General features: G+C 52.1%; 1 protein-coding gene across 1 annotated transcript in view; it reads left to right on the top strand.

Annotated features, from left to right (window-relative positions):
• Positions 1–21728, top strand: part of SHB (SH2 domain containing adaptor protein B) — a 135458-nt gene extending 113730 nt beyond the window's left edge. Inside the window, exon 6 of the mRNA XM_037494646.2 lies at positions 20761–21728. Within this exon, the coding sequence (XP_037350543.1) occupies positions 20761–20944 (184 nt within the window). The 3' untranslated portion in view covers positions 20945–21728. The remainder of the gene's footprint in view (positions 1–20760) is intronic.
• The last annotated feature ends 271 nt before the right edge of the window (positions 21729–21999 follow it).

Genomic DNA, 21999 nt, shown 5'->3' with positions numbered 1-21999 from the left:
AAGATGAGTGAAACAGGACTTGAGACTGGGGGTTTTGCCTTGAGGGGTGGGGAGGCAGGGTGAGGGCCCCCCACACCCATTCTGCTTTCGTTGACCACAGTTGGGGAGGGGAGGTAGATAGAGTGCACTTCTGAAGCCTCAGCAGGGATGCCACTCTCCTTGGATGAGGGCCCAGCCCCCAGTCTCTTTAGGCAAGAGAGTCCTGACTTCAGGGAAGGAAATGGCCCCACAGAGCCCTCAGAAAGGGCCTTCAACTTTCCAATCTCCAAAGGCAAACTGCACAGACTCCTTACAAGTGTGGCCCAGATTCTGACCTCAGGAGATGCATGTGGGACCTCCATCAGGCTACAGCCTGAGCTTGGTAATTCAGGAGCCTTCCTCATCTCCCCCACCCCCACCCCAGGCTCAGCCTCATCAGAATAAATTATTTAATGAGCACCAGTGCCTCCACACCCCAGGAGCTCACAGCCAAAGTGAGGGAAGGTATTTTCATCTGTAGCTCATATGCTCTAGAAAGTGAGTAGGGCACCCACACAGAAAATGCCCAGGACCCTGAACCAGGGAAGGTCACAGAAGAGGGGTACAGAAGGATGAGCAGGTCTTGGACCTGCCTGCAGAGAGGCAGCCCAGGCCGAAGGCAGGCCACAGAGGCTTGTGCAAGAGCGGTAGGACTGTGATGAGAGTCCCATGGAGGTGCAGTCCAGGTCGCCAGGCTGAGGATCTGGGACTTTATTCTGCAGGAGGCGTCCCCACAGTTTTGAGCAAGGAGCAGTCATGTCCTCAGAGTTGTTTTAGTGAACCAGGGTGCACCTTGTCGAGGAAAGAGCATCACTTCTGCCTCCCTCTGCACCACCTGCCCACAGACATGATACTCTAACTAGCATGGCCCCAGAATGCCTGCAAGAGACCTCTTGTAAGAGGCCAGGAGGTGGGCAGCAGGCCTCCTGGGGGGAGATCCAGGGCCCTTTTTAAGATGTAAAGAGAAAAACACAGACTTCATCAGAGATACCAGAATTTATAATCCTGGCTTCATATTTTTTACCTGTGGTGCAACTCTAGGCAAGTGACTTTACCTCTCTGACCATTACCAGCAAAGCAGGGCCACTGTCCTAAGGCTGGTGTAGAAGCAGGACAGCTCAGCAGTGCCCCTGGCACATAGCAGGTACTCAACATGCCCCAGTGTAGTGGCAGGAAGGCATGGGGCAGGTTCTCTATGGACCCAGGCATACAGGTAAAGGAGGAGTTCTGGAGCCCTCGGTGGCTTTTCCAGGCTTTTAATGCTCTTTTTACACCATTTGTAGTGAGGCAACAAGTTGCAGGGCAGGCAGGAGGGACAAAGGGCGGGGGGACCAGGGGGCTGGGGGGCCTCCTAGCCCCTGGCAAATCCTTACTCTTTCTGGGCTCTCTGGCATTCTCTCGCAGTCTCTCTGCTCACTCTGCTCTCTATGCTGCTGTCCTTATATGCTCCATCTCTGGCTCAGGTGCTCCCACGCCACACTCCAGGTGCCACCAACGGGCACACGTGTCAGACCACAGGTGTCGATCATAGATGCTAATAGCAGGAGGGTGGGAAAAGCCTGATAACTTCCATTTACCCTACACCTGGTAGGTGCTCTGCCTAGCTTTCCCAAAGCCTTAAGCATCGCCATGGAGGCAGCAGGGTGGACAGAGCATCCGGCCAGGTCAAGAGCCCCGGGGGCAAGTCCAAGCTATGTCAGCTACCAGTTGACTTGGCAAGTGTCTTCCCCCGGCACCCATGGAATAAGGGTTTGGGGTTTGCCTCCAAGTTAAGGGGTCCCTGTTCAGGATAGGTGCCTTTACCCTGGTCCTGGGAGGTTGGGGGTGAGGACATTTCTCCTCCTCCAGGGAGGGCAGAAGGGCCAAGACAGTTGATCAAGAACACATCTCCTGATTGCTTAACAACACCCCTCTAGTTCTGCTTGGGGCAGCTGGGTTTGTGCTGAGTGCTGGACACCCAGTCTTCACCCACTGGGGTGTCCAGTAGAGGGTGGTAGGTATGGCGGGGCCCGAGATGCTGATAGACTGCATTCGAGGGGGCATTGGGAACACATTTCTGTTAGGGTTGTTTTTCTTTCTTCTCTCCCTTCATTGATTTATATAGTAAAGAGAGTTTTCAAACAGTAGGCATGTCTGGGTCTGGTCAGGCGGGCAAGTGATTAATCTTAGTTTGTTGCTGCTGACAGCCAGAAGCAAGAAATAATAAAGGTTTGCAGGGTGGGGAGGGTGGGGGATGAGGAAAGACTGCTCGCCCTTCTCCGTCAGCAGGGAACACTGTGCTGCTGAACGCGCCCCCCTTGTTGGATCCACATCTGAGGCTCCATTTTCGCTTCATCATAGCTGAGCACCCCATGGCTTCATCTCTAGGGCAATCCCTCAGGCCACAGCTGGGCCCTCTGGCAGTCCCGAGTTCCCTGCTCTGCAGGTTGGGGGGCTGTGACTTGATCCTGGGAGAGTGAGGAGGACTGAAGCCGTTGGGGGTGGGCAGGAGCTGCCCAAGCTGGAAGAACAGCAGCCCAGCCTACGATTCCCAGAATATTCCTCCCCAGCATCCTCCTCCCTGACAGCTGCATAGAAGCAGCTCTGCATAGCAGGGGTCACAGGCTCTGGATCAGCCTGGCTTGGGGTCTTCAGCCCAGCTCTGCCACTTACTAGCAGGGTAGTCTTGGGCAAAGGGACATAACATCTCTGAGCCTCGTTTTTTTCTCATTTGTAAAACGGGTTTTACAGATAGATTAATGAAGAGCCTGTATATAGCATTAGCATGTGCCCAGTGCGCAGCAAACCCTGCAGTAGGTAAGCAGCAGCTCACGGTCTTCAGAATAGACTTTGGCGAGCCACGGGTTGTTGGGGAAAGAGGTCGGTGTGATCCAGAGCCCGCAGATCATCAGTGTGTGGCCTAGAAGTTTGCCGGCAACCACAGGCACTCCCCTTTACAGTGGTGGGGAGTTACAGTTTATTCTGGGCGATGACTGAGGCTTCAAATCATAGGACTAGAGTCCAATCCCGGCTGCCCCGTACCTGGCTGTGCAACGTTGGGTAGTCATTTCCTCTCCTCTGATTTCGCAGTTCCCATCCATGGCCAGAGGTGATCCCCTCACCAGCACTCACTTTCTCCCCCTCACTGTCGTCTACTCCACTGGCCACCCACCGTGCTGCCCCTCTAGCTCTTCCTCCGTGATGGAATGAGTTGAAGACGCGTTTTCACTAGAACTTAAGTTTTTGTGGCAAATCAGGGCAGCAGCTCTAGGAGTTGCTGAGCAGAAATCTTGGGATGGGCCTCCAGAAATCTTGGGATGGGCCTCCCCTGTGGCGCAGCAGTTGAGCGCTGGGTTGCGAAGCTGCCCGCGGCCTCTACGGCACTGATTCGATTCCCGGCTGCTCCCTGGCCACCGGAGGAGGGTCCCACATGGCACGCAGACCTCTCCTGCCGCCCGCTGCTCCCCTCAGCAGTGTACTTCGGCCCTTCTGCCTGCTCTGCTCCCCGCTCTGGCTCTGGTGAATTCTCTCACCCTCCCGCGCTTCTGACTGTACCCAGTGCTTGTATAAACAAAAAAAAAAAACAAACAAACAAATAAATAAATAAAGCATGCCTCTATAAAAAAAAAAATTAAAAAAAAAAAAGAAATCTTGGGATTTGGGAAACAGAAAGAGACCTTTAGATCACCTGGTCTGAGGCCTTGTACAGGGGCAGAAACTGAGGCCTACAGAGGGGAAGAAGCTCGCTCACCTCCTGGCCTCCTGGCCAGGCCCTATTTTCTGGTAGCATTTGAGTTGATGGGAGACAGAGTGAAGGCGTCTGCATCTTTGCTCTCACTCCATAGAGCACTTCACATCCTTTTGTGACTGACAGAGGAAAGATGAACTTTCTGCCCAATTAGTGTGCAGCGTGTTTTCTCCTTCTAAAAGGTTTAAAGGAAATGCCACAATTAGGAGCTGTTGCTGTAGGCAAAACAGGCTCTCCAACGCTCTTCACAGGGGACTAAATGAAAACAGTGAACTTTAGAATGTGCAGATGCCTTGCAGGATGGAAGGGCATGCTTGGGGAGCAACGCAAGGATGAAGACATGACATTTCCCTTTACCCCTGGGGGAGGCGCCTGCCAATGGTATCACATTTCCAAGTATGCTCCCCTAGAGTCAAAGCTGAGCTGCTCTTGGATTGGGCATGAGGTCTTTGGTGATTGGAGCAACGGAGGGTGGGAGGTGGGGAGGGGGAAGACCCCTGGATTTATGCCCAGGAGACAGGGGTTCAAATCCTGCTGCTGACTCTGCTGCTGACGAGCTATGGGTCTCAACACCAGTCCCAGGACTTTGGTCTGCACCCTTCCTTTTCAAGGGATGGCGACAATTTGCGGGGCAGCCTGTTGTAGTTGCGGTTTTAAGCACTGTGGGGCTTTGGAGTTCTGCCGGTTCTCTGATTCCCCTTGTTTATTGTCTGAGATAAACCCCGCCCTCCACCTCTGGGTTTCTACAATGCTCTTGTGAGATGATTCCTGGCTTGATGGCTGATGCTCAGGAGTATTGAGCTGTCACTGTACTATACAGTATGTGGTGAGAGGGTGTGGGCCGGTACCTTTACTTTTGCAGATAGAGAAACTGGGGCTCACACAGGCACAGTCTGTGAAGAGCTGGGGATTTCATGCAGCCCAACTCCATCTTTCTGTCTTCTGGAGCCTCTCCAAGCAGAAACACCTCCTGCCACCTCTCCAGCTGGGCCCCAGATCCCCGGGCGGACCGTGTGCACGTCTGGGTAGTACAGCCCCAGGGCCAAAGCCACATTTACCTAGCAGGACTTGGCCCACAAGCCGGTTGCCTGGCATTTCCCTGGCACCTTTCCCAAGGATGGCGGTGACATGTAGAAGGCCAGAAGCCTTCCCTCAGCTTATGGGAGCCCAAAATCATTGGGGTTTTCTCTGAGTCTAAACTGACAGCATCAAGGTGCATGACCCAACTTTGGGAGTCTGCTTTCTTTTGTGGAAACTCAAGCAGTGAAAACTGAGAGCATCTGGGAAGCTAGTGGCAGAGGCTGAGACCAGCTCAGTGGGGACAGTGGTGGCCCCCGCAGCTGGTGAGGTAGATTTTTAGAAGCCTCATCTGACCATGGTGTGTCTGGAGGCAGCACATCAGAAACAAAGAACTGGCCACTCAGACACTGACAGTTCAGCAAAGTGGGCAGGGAAAGGAGCAGCAGTTGTAGAATTGACAAGGTTGAGAAAGTGAGGAATCAGTGACACATCCTGATTTCTCAGTGGCTGGGTAAATGATGGTGCTGCCGGCTGCAACATGGTTATGGAGAGGTCGGTTTTGAAAAGACCCCAAAACACGGTCAGCTGCTCTCCTTCCACCACTGCCAAAAACCCAGGGGGAGGAGGTGCCCACTCGATGCCAACCCATTCTCCAACAAGACCCCCAGCCCCCCTCATTTGGCAATGCCTGTTGATGGGCTGGGGTTTCCCTTCCCAACCTGCTGCCTCTCCCCTCCCAGCCAGTCACTCAGCATAGCTCTCCGCTCCCCTGAGAGCTCCCCTGTCCCCTCCAGCATCTGAACCACCCGATTACATTTCCAGCTGGTTTTTAATTATTTCATATCAGCCTCTGTAAATCTGCCTGTGTGGCTTGTCCGCCAGGATGCCCGTCCGTCGCCAGGAAACCTCTTGTGCCACAGGACAGCTTCCCTCTGAGGCGCTGGGTGGTCTCTCCAAATGAGAAAAACATTTCTTTCCAATCACATTTCTAACATCTTGTTAATATGACTTATTTAATAATATTTTTGCAAAAGCCATCTGGGAGGGCTAGGTTGGGGATTTGGGAGAGGGCACATGGGGTGCTGGAGGGGCAGGCCAGGGTGACGTGGCAGCCCAGTGCCATCAGGGAAGGGGCAGCAACGGGGAAAGAGGAAGGATGCAGCCCCGTGCCAGAGGACCAGGCTCTGAATCCACTGCTCCCTGCACAGGTCCCTCCTGTCTCTGAGCTTCTCAGCCCCGGGGCGCAGGGACACACTAGAAGTGAAAGCTCTTTGTAAACTCTGCCAGGCAGCACAAGTGCAGGTGGGGTTGTTTGCAGAGCCTTTGTGCTTACCCCAGGAAAGTACTTGTGGTCTTACTCTGTTTAGAGCTAGGTAAATAACTCAAAGGCCCCTAGAGGAAACAGGATCAGCCCCCACCTAGAGACATTTGGCAGGGCTTCATTCATACAGTAAAATCCCAAGTAGCAGGGTTCCCTGCTCCCCAGACCTTCCTGCAGTTACAGCCAGAAGGGTCTTGAATCATTGGGTGGAGACTCTGGCTTCTGATGGGAGAAGCAGATACAGGAAGGAAAAGAACCTTCCCGCGGTCTCAGGGCGAGTTGCTGGCAAAGCCCAGATGTTTCAACTCCCATTCCAGGGTTATTACCCTTCTGAACTCCATAAGCACTGCATTTTCTTCTCCCATTTTCTCCATAAATGTCCTTGGATTTTGAGGCAGATTTATAAAATCGGATGTCAGGTTTTATAGGTCTCGTCTTTGCTCCCACAGTTCAAATGCTAAAGCTGTAAAGCTGTTGCATGTGTCTCACACACACTCGCACACTCTTCCAGAGCTGGGGCGAGGCCTCACCGCTCCAGGTTCTGGCAGTCAGACCTTTGCCGGGAAGCTCCCGTCACGTCCCTTTAGGAGCAGCCGTCTTGCTCCTTCCAGTCCCGCGTGCTTTCCACCACTTTTAATAATGCTTTTTAAAAAAAAGATTACTTCACCCAAGAGGAATATCAGAAACAATTGGGTTTGGCAAAACCAGCTTATTAGAAATGCTTTAATTAGAACTTTTTTTTTTTTTGCTGTTTTCTCTTTGAAAATCCCCATGCTGCTCATGGCCCCAGGCAGCTTGGGGACTAGCCTGCCACATTCTCAGACAGACATTCAGGGCAGGACCAACAAATAAGTCAGCAGTGTAGCTATCACTGCTGCATTCCTACAGTGCACTGGGCCTTGGGTGGGGGACAGGCACATCAGACTCTGAGCTCAAGTCTGGGCATAGAGATAAGCAGGTGGGTGGTTGAGGGAGGGAAGGAGGAAAAATTAAGTCTTACTGGGGGCATCTTGGAAGGCTTCCTGGAGAAGGCGGCATTTTAGCAGGGTTTGGGAAGAGAAATACAACTTTGAGAAGAGAAAACTGGGAAAAGAATTTATTAAAGGAGTAACAGCAAGGCAGGATGATTAAAATTGGGGTTAGAGAGAAGACTTCTGTGGTATCTGCTATCCCTATAGTCTCAACTTGAGTTTACAGGGTTTCCCTCTGCAGAAGCTCCCCACATTTAGCCATGGTGACCCGCTCCAAATCTCCTATGGGAGTGATCAGAAACTATTTTAGTTTCCAGAGTAAAGCTGGGGAATATCAACTCAAGAACCCTGCTTCCTAAATTTTCTTCTAAAGGCTGAGACTGCTGGACTTGTCCCTCAGGTTTATATAATCTAAACTGATTTGGCTTCTACTATATGCCTTTCATGGCTGGAGGCTTCTTTGGGAGAATGTTCTCTGTCTGCTCCACACAGTCCTCACGCAGCATACATTTGTAGGTTATATTCAGGGGGGAAATTGTTACAGAATTCAAAGAGAGACATGATTGTAGTAAAAGACAATAAATTACCCTGTCCAGGACCTCCCTGGGGCTCAAGGGATTAAGTCTCAGCACTATGAAGCTATCTGCAGCATGAGTTCGATCCCTCGCCAGAGAGCTGATCCACATGGCGCAGCAGACCTCTCCTGTCCTGCCCGCTGCTCCCCTCAGCAGTATATTTCAGTCAGTCTGCCTATTCTGCTTCCCACTCTGTCTCTGGAGAATCTTCTCACCCCACCCCCATCCCCGCACTTCTGGCCTACACCCCAGCTCTTGTATGCATATATAAATCTTTTTTAAAAAATAAAATATTCGGGGCCTCCCTGGTGGAGCAGGTGATTGAGCACAGCATGGTGACGCTGTCCGTGGCCTCTGCAGTGCCAGTTCGATCCCCGCCGGCCTCGGAGCAACCCACATGGCGAGCAGACCTCTCCTGTCTCGCCCGCTGCTCCCCTCAGCAATGTATTTCGTCAGTCTGCCTTTTCCATTCCCGGCTCTGTCTCTGGTGAATCCTCTCACCCTCCTGCATATCTGGCCTGTACCCCGGTTCTTGTATAAATAAAAAAATAAATCTTTTTAAAAAAATAATAAAATAAAATATTCGGCCCAATTCTGTAACTGCATACATAGATGTGTGTGCACATATACAGGAAACACGTGGGGACAGCACTGTGCCAACTGCTGATGAACAGCTACTCTGGGTGGTGAAATGGCCTGTGATGGTGATTGTTGTGTTTTCTAGATTGTCCACAATGAATCTCCTTTACAACAGGGTTTTGTGGGATGACTGTGCATTGGGGAGACCTGCTCTGCCCTTAGCTCTCAGCTCTGGGCTTTTCTGTATGCTTCTGTTCTTTAGTTCTTTGGGGAGAGGTCAGCAGAGACCACACAGTGTATTGCTAAGAGAGTGGACCACCTGGAGCCAGAATCCTTGTTTCAAATCTCTAGCTGTGTGGCCTCAGTTTCCACATCTGTTCTATGGGCCGGGTTCTAATTCCTGCCTCCTAGGATGGTGTGGCAGACATGATGCTGTGCATAGAGACATGCCTCATAAACACCGAAGGCCCAGTTGGCTTACGTGTGGCTGCACAAGCATCCTGCCACCCAGCTCTTTCCACCATTCTCTCCCCCCGCCTCGCCCCCAACTTGGCTAAAGAGCGGGCCTGGTGCCCATCATTTCCACCTGACTCTAAAGATGGCTGGCCTCCCCGCCCAGCAGCGTCCTCCAAGGAAGACACATCACCGTGGAGTCACGCTGGCTTTGCACGACACGGTACCTGGTTTTAGAGGTTGATTTGAACAGGTTGGTAGAATTATGCCATTAACAAGGATTACAAACATGAGCAGTACATGCGTTCTGGCGTGAAGATGATAGAACCACCGAGGCAGCAAATGCAGGGACAGTGTGATGGGCACATCCACATTTCAGTTTCGCAGTCTGCAAATATTAGCATGACCCCATTTTGAGTGCAGATTTTCAGGCTAGAAAAATACTTTTTCCTGCCCTGCATTATTCATATCTTAACCCAAAAATCCATCTGTGAAGAAACTGAGGTTGACTCTCTTACTTATGTGGGAGTTGCCTTTTTAAAAAGCAATCAGTTCCGATTGTAAGTAACTTTTTGGAACTCAATTACTTGCAGCCATGCTGAAAAAAGCTATAATTAACAAGGTCAAACCCAAGCCCAATAATAAAATGAGGGCTTTGTTGTGTATCAAGGCAGAAATCAATTTCATTAGTGAGCAAAGAGCCAGAGATTTAATTTTGAGAAAATTCTCCACCCTGTGGAAAGAGGTTGTCAAGAAGCTGCCAGAACGAATGCCCAACAGGAGAGATTTGCCCTCCAGAGCCCAGATTACTAAGTGACCTTTCAGAATTGCATTTCCAAACCTTCTGAGTGTAGCCAAAGCCACTGGGGCTTTTGCTTCTTAATGTTCTCAGCCCCACGACCCTTTTGATCTCAATCAAGAGGTGAGTGTTGTCTGCACCGTTAAGGCTTGGCTGTCCAGTGGACCACACCCACCGGCCTTTGGGACTCAAGGAGTTGGCGGGGGTGGGGTGGAGGTGGGGTCGGGGGGACGCTTGGGAGGTCAGCAGACCCCAGAAAGGAATTCAGGCAAGACTAGGGTTGGAGTCGTGTCCATACAGGGCTGATGGCCAAGCCGGGCAGACCCACCAGGGACACTGTCCAGTTGCAGGCTCCCGGTGAATGAGCGATAGTGGCCACCTGGGGTGTGAGCAGTGGGGTTCTCTCCTGTATGAACAGCTGGCCTGGCCTGCAGGAACCAGAGCTGAGAGCTGCACTGAGTCATTTGAGCACCAAATATGAAAGAACTTTCCCACAGACAGAGCCATCGAGGGCTGGAGCGGGCTTGTCTTAGCAGGGAATAATCTCCCCAGTGCTGGGTTGGTAAGCAGCAAAAGGTGGACAGTAGATGTAAATATCACAAAGGGTTTTCATCATCACCAGAACTAGAATGGTAGTTCTTTTTTTTTTTCTTTTTTTTTTAAATAGAGGCATGTTTTATTTATTTATTTATTTGTTCGTTTGTTTTGGTTTTGTTTATACATGCACTGGGTACAGTCAGAAGCGCGGGAGGGTGAGAGAATTCACCAGAGCCAGAGCGGGGAGCAGAGCAGGCAGAAGGACCGAAGTACACTGCTGAGGGGAGCAGCGGGCGGCAGGAGAGGTCTGCGTGCCATGTGGGACCCTCCTCCGGTGGCCGGGGAGCAGCTGGGGATCAAACCGGCGCCGCAGAGGCTGCGGGCAGCTTCACAACCCAGCGCTCAACCACTGCACCACTGGGGAGGCCCTAGAATGGTAGTTCTTAATGCAGACGTGCACGAGGATCTCTTGAAGAGCAGGTTCTAGTTCCAAAAGAGACCCACTAAGCCTTAACAGTCCCCAGGGGCATTGATGGGGGTCTTCTGGGGTACATTTGAAGAAATGCTATTTTTGAGAAAACTACCCTCCTTTTGCAGACACAGGACTCAGATCTGCAATGAAAGTGAGTCCTTTTATTTAATATCCGAAGAGTCATTCATTCTTCCTCATGTGGAATGAACATCACTCATGTGCCAAGCTTCAATGACGAGAGGTTGGCAGGACTTAGTAACTATCTCGTCCCATTCCTTTGTGTAAATGGGGAAACTGAGGTCCAAGAGGACAGAGCCAGGGCTGGACCCTGATTCCTAGTTCAAAGCACTTCCACGTGCTTTCAGCTGACTTCAGGAAACATTGTGGGTTGCTCCCCTCATCTCACAGATGAGGGAACTGAGGCCCAGATGCCCGAGCACTATTGGGAGTTTTTCTGCAGTGGTTCTCACTGTCTGCCATAAGATTTGCAGAAGGCCTTTGAGCAGGGTGACTTGGCAGTCAACCGTGTGCCTGTGAAATTCCAGGAGGAGAAATCACCCTCCGGTGAAATGCAGGGTCACTGAGCTGGGAGATCTGTTTTAACTTGTATTTTTAAAAGGCCCCTCTGGATTTTCCTTTTCTTTTTTTTTTTTTTTTTTTTTTTTTTAAGTAAAACTCTTAAGTTTGATCAGGTCCTTTGTGGGCAACAAGCTCCCTATCTTGCTGGGCTGATGACGGTTCTTGGTCAGTTAGCAAAGGAAGCAGTACCAGGATAGGAATTGGGCCAGGAGACTAATGAGGGCAAAGGCCCTGCTTTAAGGATTAGGTGAAAATTGGGGCATGGGGATTGTTGCTTCTTTCCCACTCCCTGCACATTCAATTCCACCCCGGCCTTCCCTCCTCCCACCCCTCCACCCCCACCTTGTCACACCCCTTGTCACACTGCTGACTTGGATCATACAGAGTCTGTTCCCGAGAATCCCTCGTGCCTGATGATCTAGGGTTGGGAGGGGCGTCTGGCCTCTGATTCTCTGGGGAATGAGAGCAGCTTCACCACTCCCTCCGGATGTTGACTACAGAGCAGGATACACAGTGGCTGCTTCATAAATACCATAGATCATCAATGACCAGTAATTTTTAAGCAGAGAAACCTCTCTCCTCGTGGTTCCTGTTCTGTTCTTGTGTGGATCCCCATGTGTAACAGCAACTTGATGTTTGGTGAAATAGATCTTAAGTCAGTAAACTCCCTGCCCAGAGTCACCCCATAACAGAACAGGGGCCAGAATCCAAGCTTCCACCCAGCCAGGGAGCTGCCCAGCTGGAGGAGGTGGTACTGCAGTCAGGGAGCTGCCTGGCCATCCGTGGCTCCTGGGTTGCCAATGTGGTCATGAGCCACAGGCCAGACAGATGGGGAGACAGCTCAGTGCTCGCCAGACAGCATGCAGCCAGTAAGACCCAGCAGATGGGCAGCCACTTGCACCCAGGCTCCTGGAGAGCAGTGAAATGAAGCCACATCAGAACCCCAAACTGCAGCCCCTGCCAAGACTTGCCACATTGTCCAGCTCAGACTTTGAGACTGTAAAAGCTGTCCTTAATGGGTGGGCAGTGAAAGCACCATTCCACAGATGGGGAAACTGAGGCTCGGGGCGAGGCCCAGCTCTGAAGTGTCAGGACTCTGTCACTGTCCCCAAGCATCCTAAGGCAGGTAGGTGGTGGTTCCTTTGCACCCTGTTTTTTGGAGCTATTCTGTTTTTCTCTCCCAGTCAGGGGCCCCCCTCCTCCCACTCAATAGCCTCCTGAATTGACCCCAGATTTCCAAATCTCCTTTGTAATAAAAGTCATTGTGCCCGTCTCCCTGACAGCTGGTGCTTGTCCCTGAAGCTGCCTTTGTCCAATATCTGCTTAGCCCCTACTCCGGAGCTTCCCTTGGCAAATTCTGTGTTGTGTAAGCCCCTCATGGGTGGTTGTAGCAACCTTCATCAAGCATTCACACGTCACATGAATGTTCTCACAACTTGGAGGGTAGACGCTCCTTGTTCCCATTTTACAGATTATTCTCTCTTGTAGGGGGCTGTCCTGAGCATTGCGAACTGCATAGCAGCCCCCCTGGCATCCACCTCCTAGATGTCAGCAGTGTCCATGATTCTAGACATTCCCATAGATTCCCAGGAGGGAGGTGAACTCACCCTGGTGGAGAACCGCTGCTCCAAGGGGAGGATGGACTGGGAGGGGCTCATTCTAGTAGAACACCCTGGGCTGAATGCAGTCATCCACCCTTGGGCACAGATGTTAGGAAGCCTGCTTTTGTCATTGTGCTGTCCCGAGCTGGGGGTGTCCACTGTGCCCAGTGCTGTAGTACCTTTCTTCCAGCCTGAGGGTAGCCTGGTTAGTGCTGGCTCCCCCAGTCTCTTCCATGTCTCATTGATTTGGGAACTTCTGTGCTGGAGGGAGCCCCTCCCTTCACATTTTCCAGATGGGGACATTGAGGCACTGGGAGAGGGGAGTTGCCCAACTAGTACCAGCCCCACCCATCCCAAACACAAAAAGGTCTTTGTGGTCCTAGAGAAGATGTCAATTAGAGCTAAATAGAAGAAAAATAGGAAAATTGTAGATGCTCTTTCCCCTATCTAAAGCTCTGGCTTTACACACATCACCCTCCACTCGACTGTACCCCTCCATTTGCACTTGAGTGGGCCTGAGGGCTGATAGGAACATTGACTGGGGTGGCAGGGAATGAAGTAGTCATCCAGCCTGACCCTACCTCAAGCATCATTAATCCCTGCCCCTGCGCCCCCATTTACACACCTCCGGTAATGGGCGGCTAATTCCCTCTACTGTCAATCCTGGTCATTAAAATCCTCCTGATACTTTGTTAGTCTCCTGAGAAAATTGCCCCAAACGGGTACATTTTGACCTACCTGCTGCTTAAGGTAACACAAAACAAGCTTACCTCTTCCCAAGTTTGCCAGGGGTAGCATCTGCCAGTTCTTCTGCCTGGAGATGGCTCTTTGTCACGATTTACTGAAGGTCTTCACCCTGAGATGCCAATTGAGAGCTTGAGCAATGCCCAGGCATCTCAGGAAGGCTAATCGCTGCTGATGCTTTTGTTGAAAGTCAATTATTTGGTCGTAAATCAAGTCGTTTGTCTCAACAGCTTTTACATTTAAACGTTTGCTCACAATAACTGCTCACAATAACCTGCGTAAGTGTCTGGCTTGTCGCTGTGAGGGCCGTTCCTGGAGGCAATGGGTGCGTGCAGATGTTGGCGTGTGATCTTATAAACCCTTTTCCCCAGCTCCCTTGACTCCTGATACCTCTCAGCTGGAAGGGGCCTCCAGTCCCCCACTCCACACGGAGTGCCCCGTCACACATCTAAAAGAACTCACCCGGTCCCCGGGCTCCAAAAGACCTGACATCCTCTCACTGTGACCTGGGCAGTTGCTTCTCCCTCTGATCCTTGGTCTTCTCATCTGTGCAGTGGGTGTCTTGGAGATAATGCCAGCCTCCCAGCTTCTTGGGGAGGCCGCGGGTCTGCCCAGTCAAGGACCGAGGGTGGTGGTGGCTGTCCCGCTGTACCTCTGAGCACCAGGTTTCCCAGCCTGTGCTCTCCGGAATCACAGCATGTGGCGAAGCCGGCCTCTGGAAGTGTCAGCCTGGTACCTCTCCCCTAAACGCCCCTGTCGCTTGAATCCCCTAAACGCCCCTGTCACTTGAATCCCTCAGCAGACCCAGGTTCCTCCTGCAAGCATGCTTCTGTGCAGGAGCTCACCAGTGTTTCTGGAGTAGCTGCACCTCGCTCACAGGTGTGGGGAGCAGGTAACCCATCCCTGGAGGTCAAAGAGAAGGTGGGAGGGCAGCAGACGTGCTGAGTCACGGCTGCATTGCTGCCCTCAGGTCAGGATTGGGCAGGACTTACCTGTTTTGCTGGCCCGCAGGTGACCATGGAGCTAGACACTGTATTGCCATGGTCAGCCTCCAGATTCCAGGTCAGCTCCCCTGGGGATGCTTCCTCACCCAAGGTCACAGCAGGTCAGCCTAGAACCTGCCTAGAACCTACCTCCTGTTGATTTAGTACTAATGTCCATTTGCACCCTGATTGCAGGCCTGTGGGCACAGAAGGGCCCTGGGCTGGTGTCATGCGCTCTCCGAGGTAAGCACAGGTGCTCGATGCCATGTTTGTGGAGGGCAGGGCACCTGTGACACCTCCCTCCCCTGGGAGTCATCCTGTAAACATTTCTCATGTTCACCTTCTCAGTTGCACAATCTCATCCCCTCTTCTTTCACAGACCTGGCCCCAGGAATCTTTGCAGAGTGGAAGATTCAAATGTTTAATTAAAATGACCCAACAAGAAAAGATACCCCCACTTTTAAGATCTGCTGGACCCCCAGAGTGGGGAGGACCTGGTCCAGGCTCTTAGGAAGACTGGCTTTAGGAGAGAACTTGGCTCATATTTGTGTTTCGTTCCTTTTGACCTGGGCAGGGCACGCTGGCCAGCTCAGTGGCTCTGGGAGTGATTTCTTTTTTAAAATTCCAAGGAAAGAGGGGATTTCCCCATTCTCCCCCGTGGTCTCCCTTAGGCAAGATTTCTATTTCTGATTGGAGAGACATGTGCCTGTGTGCTCCCCGTAGGGTAACCCTCTGGATGCTGTCCTTGCCTCTGCCCCTTGCTGGCTTGTCCTGGGACCACTGCTGACCAGAGAGCAGCCCCTGTGTCTGCTCGGAGTAGGCAGCTTCTGCCTTGGCTGGGCCACCCTGGGAGACAGAATGGAGAGGCCACCAGCCTTGGGAGCTTGCAGTCCAGAGGAGAGGATGCAGGGGCTTTTTCCTTTGGCTCAGGGCTGATCCTCACCAGATAGCTGCTAGATGGATGAATGGGCAGATGTGTGGGTGGGCAAAGTGGCTGGCTGTGTGCCAGGCATCACGCCCAGGACCAAGAGAGGAGTAAGACTCAGCCTGCTCAGAAACATCACAGTGAATAGACAGGGTTCCGGAACTCACAGGACTGCAGAGAAACCACATCCCTGGGTGGAAAAAATCCAAAGATCTACCTGGACAACTGGACCCATCAGGTTGGGTGGCTGAACAGGGGAAGGCGAAGCTATCATGGTAGCTTCAGAGCCCCAAATGCCAGGCTGAGAACACAGGCTGGAGACAGACATAAATTCAAATCCTGACTCCTCTGTACCCCATGAGACAAGCCCACAATGTCCCTTAGCCTCCATTTCCCCACCTGTAAACAGCAATAGTTGTACCAAGTTGGCTGCCTTGCTGTGGACTTGGCTGGGATAACGTGTAGCACCTGCTCGTGCCTAATGCAGGAAAGGGCACGGTTTGCACGTGGCTTTGTCGTTCCTTCTGTAGGGGCAGTGGAGAACATAGGGCAGTTTTAAGGTGAGGGATGGTGTTCTGGGGGCCTCTTCATGAAGAATGCCACACTCCTCACCCTCCTTTCAGTAGAGGTGAACTGGAGAGCACCTCTGTGTATGGATTCCTATAACCAGGTCACCACACTCTATCGTCCCAAAGGGCAATTTCCTTGCCTCCTCCCACATAAATATTATATGCAAGTATTTTTAAGTCATTTCATCACGAAAAGAAGCGATTTAACATAACTATTACCCAGGATTCTTCATGAAATATGCATCAAGCAATTAGGTCTAAAAGCGAGAGGTGAGGCCTCGTACCCGGCTCGGGCCGGCAGCTGCAGGCTGAGTGATGTTTTATTAAAGCCCGTGATTATGAGACGAGGTGGGGCCTGTTATTAGGCCTGACACGCCAGGCACGTTTGATAATCCTAGTGATGAGGAGGTGCTTTTTGTGATGATAATGAGCGATCTGAATGCTCTGACAGCCCCGGCACCCTGGCCTCCGCCAGCCTTACAAGACTCATTAGGCAGGTCACCCACCAGAGACACCCCTAATTGTGACTTTGCTCTCGCAAGATGTCCTATCAAAGGAGCCAGGACGACGCCTGTCCCAGCACCCGCCGGGCCCGTGCCTTCCCGGAAGGAAGGGATGATGGCAAAGAGGTGTGGCCCCTGCCCACCTGGCCCCGGGTTCTGGCCACAGCTGCAGGCCCCCTTTGCTGTGTGCCTTGAGCCACAGTTTGTGTTCTCTGTTTCCTCCAAGCTACCTCAGGAGCATGAGAGGTGACTCCCAGCTACTTCTAGCCCCAAAAACCCTCTGTCCAGAGCAGCTGCAGTGTCCCTGTTCGTGCTGTTATTGGGCAGCTTCCCTAGAAATGAATTTTTTTCCCTGTGCTGGACGACTTCTGTGTCGAGTCATTAAGGCCATCCCTGTCAGCCATTTTCAAGTCTTCAACTCTGTTGTTAGGTGGGGACCCTCATGGGGACCTCATGACCAATCGGGATTTATTATTGCAACACGTCTCCTGGGTGTGTGTTGACAGAGTTTTACCTGACCTTTGCTTAAGCCAGGGTTTGACAGGTTGTCTCAGAGAAAGCCTGCTCACTTTTCCCGGCCTGCCAACCCCCATCCCTGGGAGGCCTTTCACGCCTGCCTCTGCACTATCTCTAAGGCACCATCAGCCCTGTGAGGGCGCTGGAAAAGGCCCAGCAAAGAGGGAAGCAGCAGCACTGCTGCTGATTGCACTGCTGGCTGCTGTGTGACCTTGGACCAGACACGGCCCCTGTGGCTGATGCCCTGCAAGAGCAGGACTGGGGGCTGTGGGCGGCAGTGGACGGGGCGTTTGAGACTGCCTCCTTCGGCACCCTGTCCTGCAAGAAGCCCTCATGGAGTAGGCAGCAGAGTATGCTTCCACCCACAGAATCCAGGACCTTAGACCAGAAGTGGCTCAACTAGTTGATCTCCCCACAGATCCACTGGGGACAGGGCTAGTGTCCAGCAAGGGCAGCCTGAGGTCCAGAGAACAAGAGAGTGCAGCACTTGAGCCCAGGGGAGTGGCTCATGCCTGCAAAGGGCTTTGGATGTGAGGGCCCGCTCCTGGGCCTTTAACCCTCTGCCAGGGACTCCCAGGCCACAGAGTCTGGGGGGTCACAAGGTGTGAGTTCTGGTCCCCCATGTCTGCCTTCGTCTCTGAAGTTTATGACCAGTCTGCCTCCCCAGTATGGTCTGGCTCAAGGTCAGAGTGTGTACTGAAGAGAGTGTGGGAGGACTCTGCAGCAGGCTGGAGAGTCAGGAGGGACCCAGCTGCCCTTCCTCACCTGGGCCTGTCACCACTACCTGGTAGCCACTCCCAGCCCATGGCCTGGGAACAGTGGACATTCAGCTTCCAACTCTGGTTTATCACTGCCCATTTCCTTTGTGGGATATTTTAAGAATAACTGGTGTGAAAGGGTCACATTAACCCCTATAAATTACTCTCTTTATCCTCCTTAAAAATTAAATCAGGGGCCTCCCCGGTGGCGCAGCGGTTGAGCGCTGGGTTGCGAAGCTGCCTGCAGCCTCTGCAGCGCTGGTTCGATCCCTGGCCACCTCGCAAGGGTCCCACATGGCGCGACAGACCTCTCCTGCCGCCCGCTGCTCCCCTCAGCAGTGTATTTCAGTCCTTCTGCCTGTTCTGCTCCCCGCTGATTCTGGTGAATTCTCTCACCCTCCCATGCTTCTGACTGTACCAGTGCTTGTATGTATAAATAAATAAATAAATCTTTAAAAAAGAATTAAATCAGTTCTCACACACCCCACATACACTCCATCCTTCCCACCTGCGGAGCTTCACCATTCAGCCTTGCTTGACATCAGCTGCCATGTCTGAAATGTTATGTTTTGCACACCCAGCTGGAGATCTGTAAGAATCACAAAGCCTGATGGACCGGCACCCCAAAATATCACCCCATGTGACTCACACAGAGGCCATAGCCCGTCCCTGTGGCTCCAGCCCCTCCTCCCCTCCATGCACACTCCTTCTTGAAGCAAAGCTGAGCATGTGGGGAGCACAGAACTTTTAACTCTTCTGGTTTTCTTAGCCTCTCATTCACATAACTGCAGTCCTTTCCAGGCCAGCCTTTTCCACCCCACCCCTGCCCCCTTCTCTCTCTCTCTCACACTTCACTCAATTGGGGTTGTGCATTTTTCGCTGCTGCACACACCGTTTCCTCTAACAGCTGAAGCAAGTGCGCCTCCTGCTTCTCTATGTGTCGACAATTCTCCAATGAAATGACCCTTCACTGAGGAGCAGAACTTGCCATAGGCGCTGTAATTAGAACATTGTCAGCCTTAAAAAATCTTGATTTAAATTTCAGTTCTTCACAGGAATTATTCTCTCTTGAAATGTAATTGCTCTCCAAACGATTTCCTTTAAGCCGAGGGTGACATCTCTAAATACATTATTATGAGCAGATGTATTGCTCAGTGTCTGCACTTCATTAAGCATTTGCTCTGCCCATTCGAAAATGGTCCTGGAGTCCAAATTGACACATTAATAGAGCAAGCACTGGTAAGCTTGGGGACCCCAGTCCCGACTGGAAGAGACATGTCAGTCCTCCACCGCCCCCTTGGGAGCAGGCAGAGCGAGCTCACAAAGGCTGCGGACCCCGCGTCCTTGCGGAGCTCTCAGCCTCTCCAGTGGCCTTGACCTCCTGGAAACCAGGAGGTCTGGTCACACCTTTTCGAGCTGTGGTCTCTGGGGAAGGCAGCACGAGGTCAGAGCTCCAGCCTTGTCATGAAGTGACAGATTCTCGGTAAATTAAACTTTGCATTTGAACTGTAAAACCTCCAAGGCAAAGCCATGATGGAATCCTAAAAGGCCAGACTTGAGGCTGAAAGGACAGCCTGAGCAAAAGCAGGTTGACAGTGGGGTGAGTGTGCCGATGCAGCTGGACCACTAAGGAGCAGGGAGAGGGGGACTAGAGTGCCCTCAGTGAGCTGCACCCCAGCCAGCTTGCTGGTGCAACTTGTAGTCTTCCAGGGTCATGGGGACAGAACTCTGCTCTGGTTTCTGGGGAAACCACCCGTTGCCTCTTCAGAAGACTCAGGGCTTATGGACATGAGATTGGGCCCTGCCCTGTGAAGCTCTCGGGGGAATCGGGAAGATAGATAAGTAATTGCAGTTCAGGAAGGCCAGTGCTAATGGAGGTGTGAGTATACCCAGTGGGGTCAGAGGAAGGAAGGAGCTCTGCCTATGAGAGCCTGGAAGACTTGCTGGCAGAGAGCACTCAGGCTGGGTCATGGAGGACTCAGACTTTACTGAGCAGAGGGAGGAAGCCCAGAGGGGAGGCCATGGGTGGGGGGAAAATGAGGAAGAGCACACATTCTACCCAAGATCCTCCAGCTGAAACTAGTCACATGGCTACCCTGGGTGCAAGGGGACTGGGAAATATCGTGCCTGGCCAGACAGCCCCCTCCCAGTGACAGTCTCCTTGAAGGCCATCAATTTTTGGAAACAGCTTGCCTGTCATCCCTGCCACATCCTATTTCCTCGTGACCACTGCTCTGCCCGCTCACTGAAGATACAAACATATTTTGCACCTGCCACGCAAAGCTAAAATACTTCCTCTGCATTGGTAATAGGAGGAACTGAGTTTGGGAGCATTTTTTGGTTTTGTTTCTGAAGAAATTCCTAGAAACTCTCCAGGTTGAAGAATGCTCCTGCAGCAATGGTTGTTGCTGGTTCTGTTACGGAGCAGCCCCGATATAAAACGGGTTGCCTGGCTGTGGGTCCTCACCTGCGCGCTTAAAAGGGACTTATAAATACTCCACTACAGGCACACACAAAAGGTTAATAAAAGGTTTATTTACAAGGGAAAGGGAAATGAGGAAATGTACAACTCAGGGAGAAAATAGGGAAATAAAGTCTTTAATGCTTCCTACCCGATCCGCCGACCTGGAAACCCAAAGGCACTCTCAGAGCTGGCCTAGCGCTGCGAGCTGGTGGAGAGCCAAAAAGGGCGCCCCCCCAAAACCCACGTGTCTGGTTTTATACCAAACCTGGCTGCTTGACCCCACCCTCAGATTCCAGCAATCTTCCCTTTGGTGGTGATGGGATTTGTCTTTCCCAATGTCCTGATGGCTTTGGTCTGGAGTGGGGGTGGAGTCCACAAAGCCTGTATGGGATTAGCTCAGGACATCCTTTTCCCCCCAACAGTTCCATGCTTCCTGGCAGCGAGAATGCTTGCACCCTAGCAGGCATTTGGTCAGAGGGTTCTCTGGCATAATGAGTATGACTTATTGGCATGCCCTTGTTCGGGGCAGAATTGAGTGGCTCTCTGAGAAACCACTCTCCAGCCCCTTAGCCCTCCCGCACCTGTCTCCTTTCCTGCTTGGCCTTTGTCACCCTGCAGATGCTAATACCCTCTGTTTTGTCCACAGGAGCAACCAGGGCTTTATGCACATGAAACTGGCCAAAACCAAAGAGAAATACGTTCTGGGTCAGAACAGCCCCCCGTTCGACACTGTCCCGGAAGTCATCCACTACTACACCACCAGAAAGCTGCCCATCAAAGGGGCCGAGCACTTGTCCCTCCTCTACCCCGTGGCTGTGCGGACCCTGTGAGTGGACCAGCCTCGCCCTGCTCTCCGACAGAGCCCAGACGTGGAGGAGCCGAGGCCCCCACCGGCCAGCCGGCTGCCCCGGCAGGCCGCGTCCAGTTTGTGTTGTGTGTATGGTACTAGCACACCGCTGCATGTCTCTAGAATGCTGTTGCCACTTACGGGGGCTGGAGAAGGCCTGGAAACAGACTGAGGGACAGCCACTAGCCACCCAGCCCCCACCCAACCCCCTCCTTGAGTTTCTGTGAATTAAAATATTTGCAAATCCAAAGAGATGCCTTCCAGGGTGAACAAAGGAGAGCAGCTCCGAGGGGCGGGGCGGGAGCTCCCTGGGTTGTGTCTCTTTGTTCTCCAGCTGTCACAAATTCACACCTGTGTATGGGGCGCAGTTTTCCCACCAGGGCCCCCCACTGGTGCTGGGAGCCAAAGGCTGGTGCTTTGAGAGCCCAGAGGCCCAGGAGGCCCACCTCCCCTGTAGTGTGTGCAGTGTGTGTGCACGCATATGTGAGAGAACATGGTCACACTCAGATGTGAGTAAGTCTACTAATCCACGTTTAGTCACTCAGTGTAATCATTAGGAGCTCTTCAAGGAGTCATCGTGCAGTCAAAAAGGATTCAATTATTTATGGATAGGGTGTGTAAATAAAATAGTCGTTTAATATATATTCTTATCCCTTTGTTTTATATATCGTAGAGGGTCTCTGAGGGGGGCAGTGCTTATGCTGGTTTCTTTCCCAGAGCACGGTGTTTCTGGCCATGGGTGGTAGGATAGGCCCGTGGGGGCAGAGGGGTTGTTATGCCCCCTGAGAGTCAACCTGCAGGAAGGTGCAGCCTGACCCAGGCTCTCCTTCCTGCCAGCAGCAGCCATTGATGCCAAATCTGTGTCAGCCCCTCAGGTACACAGCACCCAGCAGTCTGAAAGGGCCTCCTCCCCATTATCTGCTCAGTGTCACCGTATGACGCTCTTAACAAGTAGGGGAAGGAGGCTCAGAGAGGGTAAGTAACTTGCCCAATATCACATAGCTCGTAGGCAACAGAGGATGGTAACCAGATTGGCAG

This window comes from Talpa occidentalis, unplaced genomic scaffold (assembly GCF_014898055.3).
Source record: "Talpa occidentalis isolate TD23 unplaced genomic scaffold, MPIMG_talOcc4v2.1 talOcc4.7, whole genome shotgun sequence".
Taxonomy (NCBI): Eukaryota; Metazoa; Chordata; class Mammalia; order Eulipotyphla; family Talpidae; genus Talpa; species Talpa occidentalis.
The sequence above is the reverse complement of the archived record's forward strand: the minus strand, read 5'-3'. Positions and strand labels throughout refer to the sequence as shown.